General features: G+C 48.4%; 1 protein-coding gene across 2 annotated transcripts; it reads right to left on the bottom strand.

Moving 5' to 3' along the window:
- Window positions 1-15,818: 15,818 nt before the first annotated feature.
- Gja4 (gap junction protein alpha 4) lies at window positions 15,819-18,383 on the bottom strand. Of its 2 annotated transcripts, none has more exons than XM_050153309.1 (2): window positions 18,273-18,383; window positions 15,819-17,367 (listed from the first exon to the last, which is right to left on the bottom strand). In XM_050153309.1, exon 2 carries the CDS (start codon window positions 17,348-17,350, stop codon window positions 16,349-16,351), a length of 1,002 nt encoding a protein of 333 aa, XP_050009266.1. In that variant the 5' UTR covers window positions 17,351-17,367; window positions 18,273-18,383; the 3' UTR covers window positions 15,819-16,348. The 2 variants fall into 2 exon arrangements, with proteins under 2 accessions (XP_050009266.1, XP_050009273.1); XM_050153316.1 differs by lacking the exon at window positions 18,273-18,383 and adding an exon at window positions 18,070-18,242.
- Between the last annotated feature and the right edge of the window lie 759 nt (window positions 18,384-19,142).

Below are 19,142 nucleotides of genomic sequence, written 5' to 3'. Positions count from 1 at the left end.
ATAATTGAATTAATTTTTAAAAATTATTTTTAAAAAGCCCTCTGAGATGCCCATGGCCTAACATGATGTAGGTTTGGCATGCCTTATTTCTCTGTGCAGGGCAATAGTGACATCCATGCTCCACACAGATATTCAGGGACTCTGGTTCCTCCATCATCTTCTAGGGCCTCTCCGTCCTCCAGCAAACAGAGAACATGGAGAAGTCAGTACACACACTTACCTGCCCTCTCCAGAGGTCACATATGCTCACCCACCGCCTGTTATGAGAGCTTGCTCTACAGTCACGCTAGATGAAAGGCATATAGAAGTAGGGCCAACCGTGTGTCCAGGAGGATGGGAACAGCATGGAACCAGCGAGGCCTCCCAGACTCTGCCACCATAACAGTGACTGAAGAACAGAGCATGTGCTTACTGAGCTCAGATGTGCAAACAGCGTTCTCCGTGGAAGTGATTTCCTTCAACCCTCGCTTAGTTCTGCAACGACCTCGTGAGGTAGACTGGTCCTCAGGGATGTGGCGCCCCCTCCACCTCTCACTAAAGTGTTATCTTCTCAGAATCCCACGGAAATGAAATCACAGGGTCTTTTGTGCCCGGCTCTTTTTCCACTTTGCATGCCTTTGAGGTGCAGGCTGGCAGCTGCTAAGACAACTCCTCTTGGCACCTCTAGAAGATTTTGTGGAGAACCTTCTTTGTAAAGTTAGCATTTCTCCAATGGCTGGCATTATAGAACATCTATTTAATCACATCTTTCCATTTGCTTCTGTTAAGTTCCACTTAATGCTTTATGTTTTTGTGTTTTGTGAACCCAAGGTTGTTGTGGAATATTTGTTTAACTATGAAAGATGTGTTGCATTTGTTTAATTATGTAAAGATGTGTTGTAATTTTACCTTGCCTGCCTAAGGCCCCTGATTGGACTAATAAAAACCCGAATGACCAATAGCGAGGGAGGAGGTATAGGTGGAACTTGGGGGCAGGGATTGTAAGTAGGAGGAGGAATTTAGGCTCAGGGGAGAAAGAGAGGAAGAAAGAAAAGGAGACAACAGGGAGATGTCAGGAACTGGCCAGACAGTCAGCCACAGAGGAAGCAGGAAAGCAGGACGTACAGAATGAGAGAAAGGTAAAAAGCCCTGAGGCAAAATGTAGATGAATAGAAACAGGTTAAATTAAGTTAAAAGAGCTGGTGGGACAAGCCTAAGCTAAGGCCGAGCATTCATAATTAATAATAAGTCTTTATGTCTTTATTTGGGAGCTGGTTGGCAGCCCAAAGAAAATGCTTTTAATCTATAAACTGACTTCAGAGGAATTGATATCATACTATGTTGCATCATGTTATCCCCAAGCACTGTGTGACTTCTCACTTATTTAGTGCCTGGACTTATGTTCTTTCTACCATGGCTTAGAGTTCAAGGTAGAGATAGCATACGTTTTATTAAATTGATCCCTAGTTTTCTTTTTAAAAATAGCCTTGGTGCTATTGCAAGTTATGTTTTAAAATGTTAAATTGCAATTGTTTATGCTCTGTGTAAGAATTTGTGGACACTGACCTTGTGAGTTACAATCTTGCACTAGGGCTAAATATAACTCAGTGTTAGATGTTTGTCCAGCATGCATGAAGCCCAGTACTGCAAACAAAATAGAACAACCCTTCCTTGCTTTTCTGTACCCAGGAAGGCAGGACTATAAACCCAGCTTTAATTGTTGGAAGGCTGAGGGAGAAGGATCAAAAGTTCAGAGCCTGTTTGGGATACAGAATGGTATTGAAAGCCAGCCTGCAAAAGTTAGCGAGACTGTCTTAATTTGAAAAAAAAAAAAAATAGAAGGAGCTGGGCATGGTGGTCACATTTTTAATCCAGGTATTCAGGAGGCAGAGGAAGAAGCAGAGGATCTCTTTGAGTTCAATGCCATGCTGGTTTATGTAGTGAGTTTCTGGACAGCCGGGGCTACGCATTGAGACCCTGTCTCAAACAAACAAAAACTAAAATAAGACAAGCAAACAATACAAGAGGGCTGGGAATATAGCTCAGTGGTAGAGTGCTTGACTATGTAAGGCCCTGAATTCATTCTCCTTTTAAAAAGAAAGGAAGGAAGCAAGAAAATGGCTTTGTGTTGTTTTCTCACTGTGTAAATAACAGTGTCTAAGGTATAATCCGCATTTCACTCCCTCACAGTGTGCACAGCTCAATGGTTCCCATAGCTCACTGAGGCTATGCTCAATTTCTTTGAATGCTTGCCTTTGTGTAGTTAATTTTAGATAGTTTCTGATAGTATTTAAAAGCTTTATATATTGTTATTATTATTATTATTAATACTATTACTACTGTGTTTGTATGTGTGTGTTCAAGCACCACATTGAGTGTGGAGATAGAGGACAATTGTGGGGAGCTGGGTCTCTCTTTCCACCTCTTATGTGGGTTCTGGGGATTGAACTCAGGTCATCAGGCTTTTGAGGCAAGCGTTTTGCTGGCTGATCCATCTTGTTGGTCCTTTACTGACAATCTCTTCCATTTTTTTTCTACAGCATCATCATGTTTTTTTTTTATATATTCTCAAAAGGATATTTTTATATTTCTAAAGCAACCTTTCTCCTCCTGAGTGCTGGGGTTATAGGCCTGCCATGAAGGTCGTTATACCATGCTGGGGATTGGAGCTCAGGCCTCGTGGTTGCTGAGCAACCACTCTACCAACTGAAGTCCATCCCTGACTAGTGGCTGATTTTGGTTTTGTTTGGTGAGTCTAGAGCATCCTTTGGAGTAAGGCTAACAGCTCGGGACCATGTGATACTCTCATGGGGAATTCATCTAAGCTCCAGGTATTATTAGGATTTTCATTCTGGACGGTAAGGATGTGAATTATGTCTGACCCCTTGGGTTCCAGAATTTGTTCAGTTTATATCTTCCTAGTGAGTTTTACCAGCTATTCATGGAGTTTTGTCCCCTACCTGTAATGATCATTATTTAGCTACATGATCCCAGGTAGCCTTACGACGGTATCTTAGTTACTTTTCTATTGGTGATAAGACACAATGGCCAAGGCAACTGATGGTTCCAGAGGGTTGGAGTCTGTGATCATCATGATGGAGAACATGGCAGCAGAAGGCATGGCACTGAGGCAGTAGCTGAGAGCGTATATCCTAGCCCACAACCATGAGGCATGGAGAGAGAGAGAGAGAGAGAGAGAGAGAGAGAGAGAGAGAGAGAGGACTGGGAATGTCATAGGCTTTGGACATAGCCCACCCCCAGTGACACCTCTACACCTCCTAATCCTTCCCAAAAAAGTTACAGCAACTAGGGACCAAGTACCAAAACAAATGAGCATAGTGGGGGCCATCCTCATTTAGCCACCACGGTCTCTGGAGCTGTGCACATGCGTGCATGCATTTGTATGTGTGTGCAACTCCATCTTCTGTGCCATGAAATCTAGCCATTTCTCCCTCCCTCCCTCCCCCTCCCTCCCTCCTTCCTTCCTTCCTTCCTCTCTATTTTTTTTAATTTTTTTTCTGTCATAAATTTTTTTTAGTTTTTTTTTAATGTCATGGTACAGGTGTTTTGCCTGCATGTGTATCTGTGCACCCTGTGTGTGCCTGGTGCTCACAAAGGTCAACATAGGGCACTGGATCCCCTGGAACTGGGGTTATAGTCAGTTGTGATCTGCCACGTGGGTGCTGAATTTAGCCTGGGACCTCTGGAAGAGCAGTCAGTGCTCTTAACCACTGAGCCATGCTCTGCAGACTGGGACTATTTCCATATGGCAAGATGGTGGGAGCAGGTGAAGGACCAGGCCTCTCATTGCCCACTGTCCAGTGTCTGAAAGGAGCCAAGCCACTTCATAGATCTTATCTGGAGAGACGTTTTCACGGTCGTTCATTGTTTGTGAGTTAAAGCACAAGTCTCCATCAGTTTTATATTAGATTTAGTTCTCTCTGAAAAAAGAATGATTCTTTTTTTTTTTCTTAACAGTATACTTTTCCTCTTTTGGGGGGTGGTAGGGGTGGTTCTGGGGTTTGAACCCAGGGCCTTAGAGTTACTAGGTCGGTGCTCTACCACTGAACTGTATCCCCAGCCCCATTTCCAGTCCTTTGTAGTTATTCTCCTAACCATGTTTGTTCATGGCTATGGCTTTTCTTGCAACAGTGTGACACCCTGCCCCACCCCCTAAACAACCAGTGGCCTAGAAGAGGAACCAGCTGTTCTTTGGGTCTGAGGATTGACTGGAGCAGCTGTTTAACACTGTCTGTGAGCATGGCTCTGTCTCCCGGCAGGGCTGCCGTCAGTGTGGCATCTCTGCTTCTGGAGGAATCTGCAGGATTGCAGGGGCACAAAAGGACAAACTGAGGCACCTGAGGTGGCTCCGCCTCTTTTTTTTTTTTTTTTGAGACAGTGTCTTTGATATACAGCCTCATGACATTACCATGTCAGCCTCCTCAGTGCCGGGATTACAGGTGAGTGTTACATGCTCACCAAGAGCAGCAGTTCTCAACCTGTGGGTCTCAGCCCCCCACAGAGACTGCAAATCGGATATGCAAATCGGATATTTACCTGACGATTCCTAAGAGTAGCAAAAATACAGTTACAAAGTAGCAATGGATTAATTTTATGGCTGGGGGGTCACCACAACATGAAGAACTGTAATAAAGGGTCTAAGCATTTGGAAGGGTGAGAACCACTGCCCTTGAGGCTTCTTACGACTTAGTCTAGGTGTGATTCTTGGTCACTCTCTCCCTGTGTCATTGGCCTTGGTGTTCCTGCATCAGAATTCAAGAGTGTAACAGGCCAGGTGTGGTGGCAACACTACTTTAATCCCAACACTCTGATCAGGGGCAGAGTGAATCTGAGGAAAACCTGGGCTACACGGGGAGTTCTGAGATATCCAGGGTTACACAGTGAGACCCTTGTCTCTCTCTCTCTCTCTCTCTCTCTCTCTCTCTCTCTCTCTCTCTCTCTCTCTCTCTTTTTCCTCTCTCTCTCTCTCTCTCTCTCTCTCTCTCTCTCTCTCNNNCTTCCTCTCTCTCTCTCTCTCTCTCTCTCTCTCTCTCTCTCACACACACACACACACACACACAGAGCATGACAGTACAGTTAAGTAGATGCGCAGAGAGTGGTGTACACAGCTGGAACCCTAGTCCTTTGGAGGTGGAGGCAGAAGGATCAGGAAATCTAGGCCATCCCCCACATTATAGAGCTCCCCCCAGTAAGTCTTGGCTACACGAGACCTTGTCGAGAAACAACAACTAAAAGAGAAAAGCAAAAATACCCTTTGCACATTCCAGTTTGCTCTCCTGTTTCCTTCTTGTGGCTTATGTGTTCAGATACGGCAGTGCTTTTTACTTATTTTGTCTTATTTATTCTTAGCTTCTACCTCCCAAGGGCTGGGATTGTAGGCATGCACCACCATACCTGGTTTATTGGTGCTGAGGATGGGACCCAGGGTTTCACAAAAGCTCCATCAGCCCTGAGCCATTTCCTCAGCCTGAGTTCCCTCTTTAGTTTTGTGCTTTCTTTTATGCTCAGCTACGCACGTGAAAAGTTGTTTGCAGATGTATGCCCAACAGTTCTGGTAGAAGGGGGATTTTGGACCCGGTGTGGTGGCATTTGCCTTTTATCCCTGCCCGCGGAAGGCAGTGGGAGGTACTGGCTGACTATCTCTGTGAGTTCAAGGTCAGCTTGGTCTACACTGGTTCGTGTAAAAGAAGGAGGATTTGGGGATTCTGTCACCAGCTTCTGTTCTGCTCCATATTTGTCCTTTTTTTTTTTTTTTCTGGATCTCTTTTTCCCTACCACAGTACTCCTTATATAAAAGTCTTCATTTCATCCGATAACCCTGTTTTTGTCTTCTATGAAATGTTCTTTTGGGGGCTGGAGAGATGGCTATGGTTGCTCCTGTCCTGCTGTGTTCCTGGAGTCTGTGGTCCCTGCACAGGCACCATCGTGTTCCCGACCTCTTTCTCCCCACTCTGTGCCTTTGCACTTCCCAGATAGTCTATGTGGTAGGGCTGATGGGTCGAACGGGTGTCATGGTCACACATAGTTGCTAGGTTCCTGGAAAAAGGTATCATCCTTGGTTTTCATCGTAGGGGGTCTGCTCTGCCTCCAACTTTATTTTAGGACCGCCTCTCCAACAGGAAGGGGCTCAGATGTCTTAGTGACATCTGCCAACCCAGAGATAATTCTCTTGTATGGGATGGCTCCTTGTCTGTCACCCCTTCCTGCCTCTACCCATCCCATGGCCTCCTGCCATGCTTTGAAGTTCTAGTCCATACTGGTTGGAGATGGAATAGCTCTCTCGACCTTTCCTTCTCTATGTTCTGCAACTCCAGGCCTACAGGCTTCGTTCTTTTGCAGTGGTTTCCCCTGGGCTCTGTCAGAAGCTCTGACCCAGTTCACCTAAATTCTACTCACTTTAATGGACCCAGGTTCTTGGTCCAGAAAATGTTGCTTTTGTAGGGATTGATTTTAGGCATTTGAGATTCGTGGTGGGGTGTTCAGGAAATTCCTGGAGTGGAGAACAAGGCCTAGGCACCTAGGACACCAGGATTGGTGTCCCGTTTGCAGACTTCTTTCAAAGACTTTCAGCTGCTGAGAAACCAGAGTTGCTTGCAGTTTTTGAGGCTTGTAGCACAGTAAATAGTAATGACTCTGTAGAATGGCAAAAAAAAAAAAAAAAAAGCTTTGTTTACAATGCTTACTGGTGTGTGTGGTGGGGAACAAACCAAGGCCTTGCAGGTGCTAGGCAAGAGCTCTATCACTAAGCTCTGTCTCTTACCCCACAGAACGTTTTTTTTTTTTTAAAAAGCATTTGATTTCATTTTAAAATTATGTGTGTATACATGTACATGTGCAATATGAGTGCAGTGTGCTTATGTGTGTATGTGCACATGCACATGAGTGCAGTGTGTTAATGTGTGCATGTGTGTACAAATGCACATGCATAAGTATAGTGTGCTTGTGTGTGTGTGTGTGCACATGCATATGCGTGCAGTGTGTGTGTGTACATGTGTGCATACATAAGAGTGAGGTGCCCAAAGAGGCCAGGAGGGGTTCAGATCCTATGGAACTAAAGCTAAAACTACAAAAAGTTGTGAGCTGTCCGATGTGCATGCTAGTAACAAAACTTGGGTTCTCTCTTATCCACTGAGTTATCCTTCTAGCTCCTGAATGCTTCTAAAAAACATACATGTTAAACCAGGCGTGATAACAATACCTATCATCCCAGCACTTTCAAGGTAGAGGCAGTAGGATCAGGTGTTCAAGGTCATCCTTGGCTACCTTGCAAGCTTCAAGTTAGCCTGGGCTACGGTAGGTAATATCTCAGCAAACACCTCATAATACTGAAATATAACTGTATGCGTAGCACCATTGGGAAACGATGGCAGATGTTCTACTGAGGCTGTGGCTGCGCTGGTGATAGCGTTCTCAGTCTTGAGAATTTGCCCTCTCTACTCTAGGCAGGTCCTGCTATCTCTCTGTCCTTCTGGGGGCCTCTGAGCTTTTCGATATTATTGGTATAGTGCTCTGCTCTTGGCAGAGATCAGCCACCATGGGCCGAAGCTGCCCTTTGCACGGTTAGAGCCTGGCTTTTGTCCCTATGATCCAGTGTGGTTCCTGGGCAGCCCCACCGGGGAAGCTTTATGAGGCCTGCACTGGGCTTGGCTTCCTGACTGGGCCCTCACTCCTCCGCCTGGGATTCATCCTCTGGCCTCTGGAGAGTTCTTGTTTCTGATTTTAGAGATTTCTTGGGTCATGGCCAAGCTGGACTGATGGGGTTTCTGGAGCTCAGCACATTCAGGTCCTCACAACCTCGGCTGTCTACCAGCGTTTGCTCATCTGCTTCCCATTGTGTGAGGTGAGGCAGAGCAGAGGACAGGTGTTTACTCTTTTTGTTTTGCTTTGCTTTGGCTTTTTTTTTTTTTTTCCAAAACAGGGTTTCTCTGTGTGGCCCTGGCTGTCCTGGAACTCACTCTGTAGACTAGGCTGACCTTAAACTCAGAACTTAAACCTGACCTTAGACCTGCTTCTTCTGCCTCCCAAGTTCTGGGATTAAAGGCATGCACCACTACCGACCAGTGTTTTATTATTTTATTTCCATGTCCCTAATTCTTGGGCTCAAACCCAGGGCCTTGCACATGTTAGGTAGGTTCTCTGCCAGTAAAGCTACATTACCAGCTCCTATAGTCTTTTTGAAATAGGTATTTCCCCCTCAATAAAGACCTCCCTTTCTCTGTGAGTTCGAGGCCAGCCTGGTCTACAACAGCTAGTTCCAGGACAGACTCCAAAGCTACAAAGAAACCCTGCCTTGGGGAAAAAAAACCAAAAAAACAAAAAAACCTACCTCAATGTGATGCTACATACCTATAATTCCAGTGCTTACAAGGCTGAGACAAGAGGACTGTGAGTTCAAGATCATATGATTCTGTCTCAAAAGACGAAACCAGGGCTGGAGATGGAGACCAACTTGTGAAGTGCCTGCACAGCAGCTGCGAAGCCTTGGGTTCCATTTTCAACACCACATAAACTAGGCATGGTGGTCCACACCTAATCCTAGCACTCAGGAGGCATATGCAGGATCAGAAATTCAGCAGTTTCTGGATGAATTGGAGACCAGTCTGATGTACACGAAACCCTGTCTTTTTTTTTTTTTTCCCTTTAGGTTTTCTCTGTATAGCCTTGGCTGTCCTGGAACTCACTCTGTAGACCAGGCTGGCCTTGAACTCAGAGATCCACTTGCCTCTGTCTCCTGAGTGCTGGGATTGAAGGAGTGCACTGCTAACCTGGCTAAGACAAGGTCTTTCTAAGTAGCCTGAGCTGGTCTTGAAGTTACTATCCTCCTCCCTCAGCCTCTTGAGCTGTTGGTATGACAGCCCTGCACTGCCAGGACCCAGTAAATCACATTAAATTTAATGAAGGTATATTTCACAACATTTTCTCTTTTTTTCCAGAAAATTTGTATTAATATTAAATGAAATCTTTGCTTAATCCAAGATCACAACAAATCAATGTGCCTTACATTTTATTGTAGGTATATGGTCCATTTTGAGGGTGTTTGTTGGGGGAGGGCATGTGACATTTGATTTTCATCTTTCGAGGAGCCACATGAGGGTCTCATATAGCTCAGGCTGGTTTCGAATTCAGTATGTAGCTGAGGATGATCTTGAACTTCTGATCCTCCTGCTTCTGCCTCTTGAGCGCTGGGTGACAGATCTGTAGGGTTGGTTTTATGCAGTCCTGTGGATCAAGCCCTGGGTTTCATGCATGTTAGGAAGGCACTCTGCTGACTGAGCGGACTCCTGGGCCTTGGTCGTTTTTACACTATTACTCCTAAGGTGTATATGCTCCTGTCGCCTGCCCTTTTCCGTGCCATTCTCGCTTCCTAGATGATTAAAGGGGTGTGCCACACAGCCTGGTTGAGAGCCTGTCAGACACACACACACACACACACACACACACACACACACACACACACACACACACACACACACACACACACACACACACACACACACACACACACACACACACACACACACACACCCTTCCTGCCCCCTTCCTCTGAGTAGAGCATGAGAGGATCAACCCTCAAAGACTACCATACAGGCTAGGAGCTCGGCACCATCCCCACCAGGGAGGCCATGTAAGTGAATGAAGCTCCTTGGATTCTCCAGGTGCAGGGCAAACCTGACTGAGCAAAGGTCATCTTAGCTCTTAGCGCATGCTCTGGCTGGCAGGGTCCCGATTCAAGAGGACAGCTCTTGTCAGTGGGACCTGTGAGCAGAAGCGAAGGTGATGGTGCCGAATTGCTGCAGGTGTCCCCACTCATTGCCCAGATTTCAGATTGCGCAGGCCCATACGGAGCGTAGGTTACTTGTGAAAGCCTCAGGGATTTCAGCTGGGAACCAGGGCGGTCCTGGCTGCAGAGCCTCCCCCACGGGGCACACACAGAAGCCAGGGAACCGCTTTATTTAGGGCTTTTAATTGAACCTGAACAAAACAAGGATATATGGAGTGATGAGATAAGGCTGCCTAGGCTCTGATGCCAATCGGCATCTTATTTGTTCTGGAGATTCAAATGACTCAGATGAAGCCTGGGGTTTATTAGAGGCATCGCCGCCTTACACCAGTGAAGAGGACGAGTGGCGAATACAGTGGTAGATCCGCGAGGCAGCGCTCTAGTTTATGTATAAATATATAGATTACAGGTGCAGCAGAGGGTAAAGGTGCTTGCCGCCACGTCTGATGTCTTTAGGTCTAGCCTTGCAAGCCACACGGTGGAAGGAGAGAATGACTCTCATTCAGTCACCCTTTGACACTCTGGTGTCCGGCAGAACTGCCTTCCCCTACTCATAAATGTGCATGTGTGTGCACACACAAATAAGTAAATGTAGCAAAAACCTTACACACACACACACACTGCAGTACTGTAGACATCACACATCAGTGCAGAGAGTTACCCAGTAATTACTTCTGGGACTCTGAGTTATTTAGGGGCAAACGTAGGGTTTCACTTAATATTACACACAGATAGATGTCAGGTACATTGCTAAGTCATAAAATTATTGGAACAAAACTAATAAATCTGGCTATACACGAATTAAATCTTGAGACAAAAGAGCACAATGAGAAAAATTTTATACTGAATATACCAGAAGAAAGCACCACAGACTGGCTGGGTATGGGGGCACATGCCTACTTCCCAGCACTGGGGAGGCTGAGGCAAGAGAATTGGTTTGGGTTCAGCACCTCTGCTCTCCATGGTCATCGCACTCAGATGCATGCGTACAGATGCACGGCTACACAGTCTGGATTGCGCTGTAGACCGTTTCTCAAAAAACTCAAAATCAAAACCCGAACCAAGCAACCGTAAGGTAGATGGTTTGTAAACAACTTTTTTTTTTTTTAAATTCTGGATGCTTTTAAGTTCAAGATCAAGACACCAGAAAATTCTGAGACCAGTGAGGGCTCCGTCCTCTCAGCTAGTGCTTCTTCATGGAAGCAATGAAGGATCCCAGCTTCAGACCTCTTCACATTATTTTATATATGTGGTGTTTTGTCTGCATGGATGTCTGTGCATCGTGTGCATATGCATACACATATAGTTTTTTGAAAGCACACGGCAGAACATATCAAAAATAACCTTGGGGGCTGGAGAGATGGCTAGGCGGTTGAGAGAGCACACTGCTCTTGCAGAAGATCCAAGTCCAATGTGCTCAGCTATGTTCATAGCAGCTTTGTTTTTCATAGCCAGAACCTGGAAACAACCTAAATGCCCCTCTACCCAAAGCATGGGTAAGGAAAACGTGGTTCATTTACAAAACAGAGTACTACACAGCAGAAAAAAATAATGACATCTTGAAATTTGCGGGCAAATAGATGGATCTAGAAAACATCATATTGAGTGAGGTAACCCAGACCCAGAAGGACAAATATCATATGTACTCACTCACTATCCAGGAGATGGTGGTGCATACCTTTAATCCCAGCACTTGGGAGGCAGAGGCAGGCAGATCTCTATGAGTTTGAGGCCGGCCAGCCTGTTCTACAGAGTGAGTTTCAGGCTAGCTAATGGCTACATAGTGAAAGTTTCAATATACATATTTAAAATTAACACACACACACACACACACACACACACCACCACCACCACCACCAACAACAACAACAACCTTGATATAGGTATAGCATGCCTATCATATTAGCACTGGGAAGGGGGCAGTGGTAAGAAGATCGGGAGTTTGAAGTCACCCTCAACAAAATAGTAACCTGCCTCCTGTCTAGGTTACATGACAGATTAAAAATAAAACAAAACACCCACCCAAACTCAAAACAAAACACAATTCTGAACAAGAAATCTATCAACCTTGCTGCTTCTTCAGGGCACAAGCCCCGAATGCCCTCCCCAGCTCCTCTCAGACCCCCAACCCCCCCACCTCTCAGCAGGCTTCTGCACCCTCCAGGCTGGGTTAGCTCTTCTACCTTTAGCCTTGCTCCTCAACCAATGTTCTGTGATCAAAAGAGCACGGCTGGTGACGTCTCCCCATTGGGCACATTATTATCTCTCATCCTCGCAGCCACGGTGCTTCTCCCAGCTTTATCCGCTTTAGAGAACGAATGTCCAGTTTTCCTTAGTGTGGGGGAGGAGCAGCCACTCCGGATCCATAGAGAAGGGGATCCCTGGCTCCCTTGGCTTACTCTCCTTCGGGACAGCATCGTGTCCACCCACTTGGAGGTCACTGTTGTCACTTCCCGTAATTATCGTGTGTCCGTATTTCTGGATCATCCACAATGACTTACTTTCATTACCAGAAAGAAAGCCCCTAAATTTCTTTCAGTTTACAGTTTCATAGCTTCTGGCCCTTCCCTCCCTTGCACTTCTTGGAACATCTTTCTTTCACAGAAATAGGGACTGAGAAAGCGTGCCTGCAACATCACAGTCACAGTGTCGTTTAGCACAGAAGGGGGTGAGTTGGGAGCATCATCGGGAGGTCCAATTCTGGGGTCCTGCTTAAGGGGCTACTGATAGAGCCCACGATCTAAGCTGTTCTTCCAAAGGCATTTCAGGATAAGAGGGGAAATGGATAAAAGAACACAGGCCTAGGGCTACACTGCTATTCTGATTTTATCTGAATATAAGCACAAAGAATATGAAAAGGAATGACTTTATATATGTTATTTATTTATTTATTTATTTATTTATTTATTTATTTATTTATTTGTGTGTGTGTGGGGGGGTACCTGTGGAGCCCAGAGGGAGGGGTCAGATCTCCTGGAATCGAAGTTGTGAGCTGCCTGATGTGGATGCTAGGAACTGAACCTGACTGGTCTTGAACTCACTGTGCTGCCTGATGTTGGTGTTGGGAGCTGAACCTGGCTGGTCTGGAACTTGCTTTGTAGACGAGGCTGGCCTAGAACTCTCAGACATCTGCCTGCCTCTGCCAGGAGAGTGCAGATTAACCGTGTCGCTCTACCGTGTCCAGCCATGTCTTTTGTTTTTTAAGTTAACATACAAATTTGTGGGTTTCACTGTGGAAGTCTTACACGTTTCTTATACTTAGTTTTAATCCAGTGGTGGATCACAATGGGTGATCCAGGTCAGCCTGGATCACGGAAACTAAGCCAAACAACAAAAATCAAAGACAAACAAGAAAGAAGAATCACGGATCAGCAACCTGGTGTCCAGGCAGCCAGCACGAATACATCAGGAAGCGGTTTTGATATCACCCAGCTTGACACGGCTCCCTGCTTGGTTTATGTGTACTCGGCATAACCCTGCCCTTCTCTGGCTACCCAGGAAGGCGGTGGCGAATCCAAGTGCCTGGAACCCATCCTTTTATAAAATAACCTTGAGTCTGTTCTGAGTCACGAAAAATAACGTCACTTATCAGCTTCAGACCAGGGGCTGTGACACATCCCTTGTGTCTAATTATCCCATTTCTCACCCAACCCAGCCATTTTCACAGGGGAGAAACTGAGGCCCAGAGAATGGACAGAACCATGGTGAGCGTGAGAGATGGGTGGCAGATGCCGAGTCTCCTACCCCTGGGTGGTGCTGTTTCTGGGACTCAGAACTACTTAGGTCTTGGTGGACTCTGGGGGTGGGAAGAAGGAATAAAAAAAAAAAACCAAATGATGTAAAGTTACTGTCCAGCCGTGCCCCCCAGGAGACCACTGAGTTTTGCATATGCCAGTACATTCTACCTGGCCTTCTGGACCCTTGTTTGGAAATGAGGGGATCAACAGGGTATTGGTGCGAGTCAAGTTGTGTCCTCCTTCAAAGATATGCTGAAGACTTTAGCCCCCAAGCTCTCAAAATGTAAACTTATTTGGGAATAGGGTCTTTCCTAGAAATAATCAAATTAAAATGACATCTTTGGATCAAATCCAATATGAACATGTGCACACACACACACACAGGGGGAGGGGGAGGAAGAGAGGGGGTGATGCTTCTATAATCCTAAAAAAATGCAGAAAGATGTTCCGAAAACTACCAGGATTCAGGAGAAAGGTGTGAAGGGATCTCACGCACAGAGCCTCGGAAGCTTCTGGGCTGGGACCTCCAGGTCAGGCTGTGAGAGGATACATTTGTATGGTCTCTTGGCCATCCTTTCCCAGTATTTTGTTACCGTGGTTACAGTGGCTTTGACAATGCTAGGCAGGTGGGATGGAGCCTTCCACGCTCTTCACTGCAAAGTCTTCTTGCGCACCGCCCCTCTCCACACCACACGCTTGCGCACAGCACCTCCCCTCCCTACACGATCCCATGCCACTGCACCATCCTCACCCCGGGCTCCTTTGCCCTTGGGTTTGTGTAGCTGCCAGTTTAGGCCCCAATGCCTGTTTCTCTGAGGCCCAACCGCACCCCAGGCCCCACACCAACTTCAGAGAAAGTGAGCTCAAGGCCGGGATGCTCACCTTCGTTAAACCTCTGCCATGACTTTCCCCAGCTGAGTCAGGTGGAGGATACAGAAACAGGCTTCCGGGACTCAGACAAGGGTGGCTCTGAGAGCCTACAGCCTTTCACCTCTCAACGGAGAAGGGTCTCGGCCTCCTGGCTCATGCTTGCTTCTTTGTGCCCAGTTTAGCTCCATCTTTTACTTCACTGTCAGATCTGGGCCTCTGGAGAGAAGGGTGTGTGTGTGTGTGTGTGTACACAAGTGTCTCCATGGCAACGTTTAGAGACTCAGTGGTCTAGACCCTGAGAGGTAGTGGCCATTCTGGTGAAGTCAGGGAGGCCTTCCTGGAGGAGGACGGATGGTATGTTCCTGGCCTCGCTGGAAAGGGTGGAGATGGAATGGATTTTGTTGCTTGACTCTGCCACGCCAGGCAGCCACCTACGTTCGCTTATTTTATTTCACGTGCTTTGTGAGGAAGCCGAGGCTGGCCCCAAGCTCATCACTTAGCCAAAGATAGCCTTGAACTTCTGATCCTCCTGCCTTCACCTCCCAAGTGCTGAGTGAGAGAATAGACATCCAACACCATGCTGAATTTATGTGACGTTGGTGACCGGACCCAGGGCGCTGTTCACGCCAGGCAGGAACTCTATCGACTGAGCCCTATCCTCAGCCTGGTTATGTTGTTTTAAAGGTGAGAAAAAATGGTGACTTAGACTTAATTGATTCCAGGCTACATGGCTGGCACCGATGGGAGCAATAAACGTAGAAGCCAGGTGTGAAAGCCTTTCTTCTTCCTGTACCTTGCTGTGACCTTCTCAGGTCTCTAGACACTGAGAGGCTTCAGGGAGTGGCAGAGGAGGAAGGGGACCTTCTGCACTGCCACTGGCTAGTCTCCCCAGTGAGGTACATGGACAGGAGCTAAGACATAGCCCTTGGTTCGCTCCTTCTTATAGGCACACTAGAAAGGGTTTGAAAAACACACAACTTACCCTTAGCCCTCCTTTTAGAAGTCCTCAGGTGCCCACAGTGAGGAGGGAAGGACATCTGGGGTCAATTTGATTTAGAATACGGAGGTCCTGGTGACAGACATGCTCGGGCGCATTGCAGGGGACAGTAGACTGAGGTACCAAACAGGCATGGAATAGGATGGGAAAAGAGACTGTTTGGCCACCAGTTAATGGGCTGATGAACAGAACCCTGGATAGGATACGGGAGTGGGTGAAAAGAAGCCAGGACCCAGGGTGTTTCAAAAGGCAGGGTGGTGAGGGCTCCGTGTTGAGAGGAAGGATTAGAGTTGTGCTGACCGGAGCTGGGCTGTAGAGATGAAAGACAGGTGATAGAAGACTAGAAAGAAAAAAAAAAAGGAAGTCTGGGCAGAATAATTGCCTCCCTCCCCCTGCCCCAGGCACCCAGGACAGCATCAGTACACACCTGATGGATGATCGAGTCCTGTTTATTTTAGAAGCATAAACATTGGGACGGGGAGCGACAGAAACAAGACACCAACCAGTTCCCCTGGAAAGGGCCAGATCCAGTGCAGGCCGTGTCTGTCCAGGTGATGAAGCTGAGCCAGCAGCCTGCATCAGCTTTTCTCCAGGAGGACAGGGAGTGATGAAAACTTAGTGTGTGGTCTAAGAGGCCCAATGAGTCCAGTTGGCTCTGGGTCCCTCTGGATTAGGTGAAAAGGGTCAGAGGTCCCATAGCACCCTTAGCCAGGAGCATCCCCACCTGTATGACCACATCAGGGCAGAATCATGTTCTGGAAAGAAAGCCACAGTGACCCTTGGTTCATCACAAAGGCTCCAAGTATTCCAGAACCCCCCGTAATCAGGTCCTCTGTCCAGCAAGTGTCCACCTCTGTGGCCTAGTTGTCTCCAAAGTGCCTTTGAGGAGGGGCTGTCTGAGAGGCAGCCAAGGTAGACACCCTTCTCAGGACCTCTCTCTTGAGTGACACAAGCCCCAGTTCCCTACACATACTGCTTCTTAGATGCAGAACTGCTGGGGCGACTAGGGGGCTTCCGGCCACCCTGAGGGGCTGGATTTTCGAAGGGGGGAGGCCTGGAGGAGGTCAGCTGCTCCTCCGTGGTCAAGTTGGCCCAGTTTTGCTCAGTAGATGAGAGCCCATTGTAGGTGGGGCATGGTGGGGACGAGGGTTCCTTGCCCATGGGGAGGTAGAAGAACACCTGTTCTGGGTAAGGGTCTGAAGCAGCGCCCTGGGCTGGGGATGTGTCGTGGTCCTTCCGTGCCTTTATCTCCCGGCCGACACACCTACACAGCAGGTGCACCAGCTCCAGCAGGTTGAGCACCAGGGAGATGACTCCCACCACGAGCATGAAGATGATGAAGATAGTCTTCTCTGTGGGTCGAGAGACATAGCAGTCCACGAGGTGGGGGCAGGGCGCGCGCTGGCACACATACACGGGCTCCATGGTCCAGCCATAGAGGCGCCACTGGCCGTAGAGGAAGCCTGCCTCCAGCACGCTTTTGCACAGCACGCTGACCACATAGGTACCCATGAGCGCCCCACGGATCCGAAGACGACCGTCCTCTGCTACCGAGATCTTGGCCATTTGGTGCTCTATGGCAGCCAGGGCGCGCTCTACATGTGGGTCCTTGGAGGACAGGGCCCGGAGCTCTCCCTCTTTCTGCCGCAGGCGCTCTTCCCGCCGAGACAGGTAGATGACATGGCCCAGGTAGATGAGGGTGGGCGTGCTGACGAAGAGGAACTGCAGCACCCAGTAGCGGATGTGGGAGATGGGGAAAGCCTGGTCATAGCAGACATTCGTGCAGCCGGGCTGGGCTGTGTTACACTCAAAATCGGACTGCTCGTCGCCCCACACTGACTCGCCGGCCAGGCCCAGGATGAGGATGCGGAAGATGAAGAGCACCGTCAGCCAGATCTTGCCCACCACAGTCGAGTGCTCCTGGACCTGATCTAGCAGCTTCTCCAGGAAGCCCCAGTCACCCATGTTTCCAGAGCCTCTCTCTGTGGGAAGACAGGGGTCAGACAGCCATCAGCTGGGAAGCACAGCGCCTTTCTCAGCTCCTCCTAGATATAAGCTCACAGGAGGCCTGCCAGTGCTGGGGGGGGGGGGTCCCTGTCTAATCGTACATTTGCGCCTTCTTTCACAGGCCAGTGCCCAAGGATGACCACGTCCCAAAGAGGTCTGGATTAACTAGAGGTTCCTATGGAAACAGACCAGTGGAGGAACTTGTCCAAGGTCATACAGCTGTACCCTGCCCTTCCTCCCTTTCGCTCAAGGCTGGTTACACCAAGAAGGTCTCGGTGGTGCGAGCCGTCATCTTCAGGTTCCCACCTGTTCCCACCTTCCTCCCGCGCCTCATTTAAAATGAGAGGGCCTCGTTTTTTTAATCTTTGCATGGGGCTGGGGGTGAGGGAGGATGGGGTGAGGGTCTTAGAAGCCCAGGGCATTTGATCCACCTGCCAACAAAAAGACCATCTGCGACTTTAGTGAACACACCTGGCCCAAGCCTCTGCCTCTATCCCATTTCCCTCCAAGACTGGTGTGGTCATTCTAGACCCTTAAAAGAAATGACCATAGCAGAGTGGAGGTCCCAAGGTTTCCCAGAGCATTTTAGGCTGTGTGTGAAAATGGGTTAGCTTGTGTGTGTGTTGTGTGCGTGTGTGTGCTTTTCCTAGAAGTAAAGCAGTTACTACCAGACCTACATTCAAATCTTGCTTCTTTCTCTCATTAGCTGGGAATTTCTCCGTTAAGGGTTCACTGAACGAAGAGGGAAGGGCGCTGAGCACGGAGCCTGGCAGGCTAGGTGAGCGCCGCTGGGGGCTCCAATCGTGTCCGGCGCCCTGGGACAAGCAAGCCTCAGCCCCCAGCGGTGGAGTGATCCGTATTCCCGGCTCCCCAAACTCACCGCCTGCTTGCGGGGTTGGCCCAGGTGGAGCGGACGACAGTGGCCGAAGCTGCCCCTGCGGGAATCCTGCAGGACCGCGCCTCCCACTGGACGCCTTAAATAGAGCGCAGCTGCGGGCTTAGGGCAGGAAACGCCAGCGGGAGGGCTTTGGGGAGCAGGGGGCGGGGACTGGGTGGGACAGACTCCCAGGACCCGCCCAGATTGTGCTTCTTGGCCTCTGGGAGAAGGAAACCTTGTTTCTTCGCGCTGACCCTCCAAACTGCCATCTCCCAGGGTTCAGTCCCAGTCCTTTGTAGGCCGCGGGTTCTTAGCGAGAACCGGTAGATCTGACACCTGGTCCCGAGGCTGTGAGGAGTGGGTGCGGTAAGAAGACGAGGCTCATCAATGTGCCAGGCTTCTTAGACACTGAACCCACACTGGAGAGGGGTGAGACTTCCCCCCTTCCTAGAATCCGGTGGATCTAGGGGTCTCGACTTTGCCAATCTTCGGTAGGGTTATACCATAAGAAGTCACCTAGGAACTCCGTAGGGTCCTTTAAGACAGGGGGTGGATAGAAGCTCCTGTCGTTTACCTGGATCCCAGCTGATGACTCCGAAAGGGAGGGGGAGAGGCCTTCTAAGGGAATTTGGAGGCAAGCAGAGGCCTGCCATTCACTCAGGCGGCACTGTGAGTGACGGGCGTGGGACTAAGGATGGGACCCACCTCGCAGCTGCGAAAGCTGCAATAAACTAGCCAGACCTGGCTTCCTTCTCTACCTCCTACTAGGTGCAGCCATGGAGCAGCTAAGCCACTGGGTAAATAAAAGTGTAACACACATAAAAGTGTAAATGTGGGGTCCTCTGTGGCAGAACTGGGGCATCACAGGGTAAG

Source organism: Alexandromys fortis, unplaced genomic scaffold, assembly GCF_014885135.2.
Source record: "Alexandromys fortis isolate MF-2015 unplaced genomic scaffold, M_Fortis_MF-2015_v1.1 scaffold_26, whole genome shotgun sequence".
NCBI classification, from domain to species: Eukaryota; Metazoa; Chordata; class Mammalia; order Rodentia; family Cricetidae; genus Alexandromys; species Alexandromys fortis.
The sequence above is the reverse complement of the archived record's forward strand: the minus strand, read 5'-3'. Positions and strand labels throughout refer to the sequence as shown.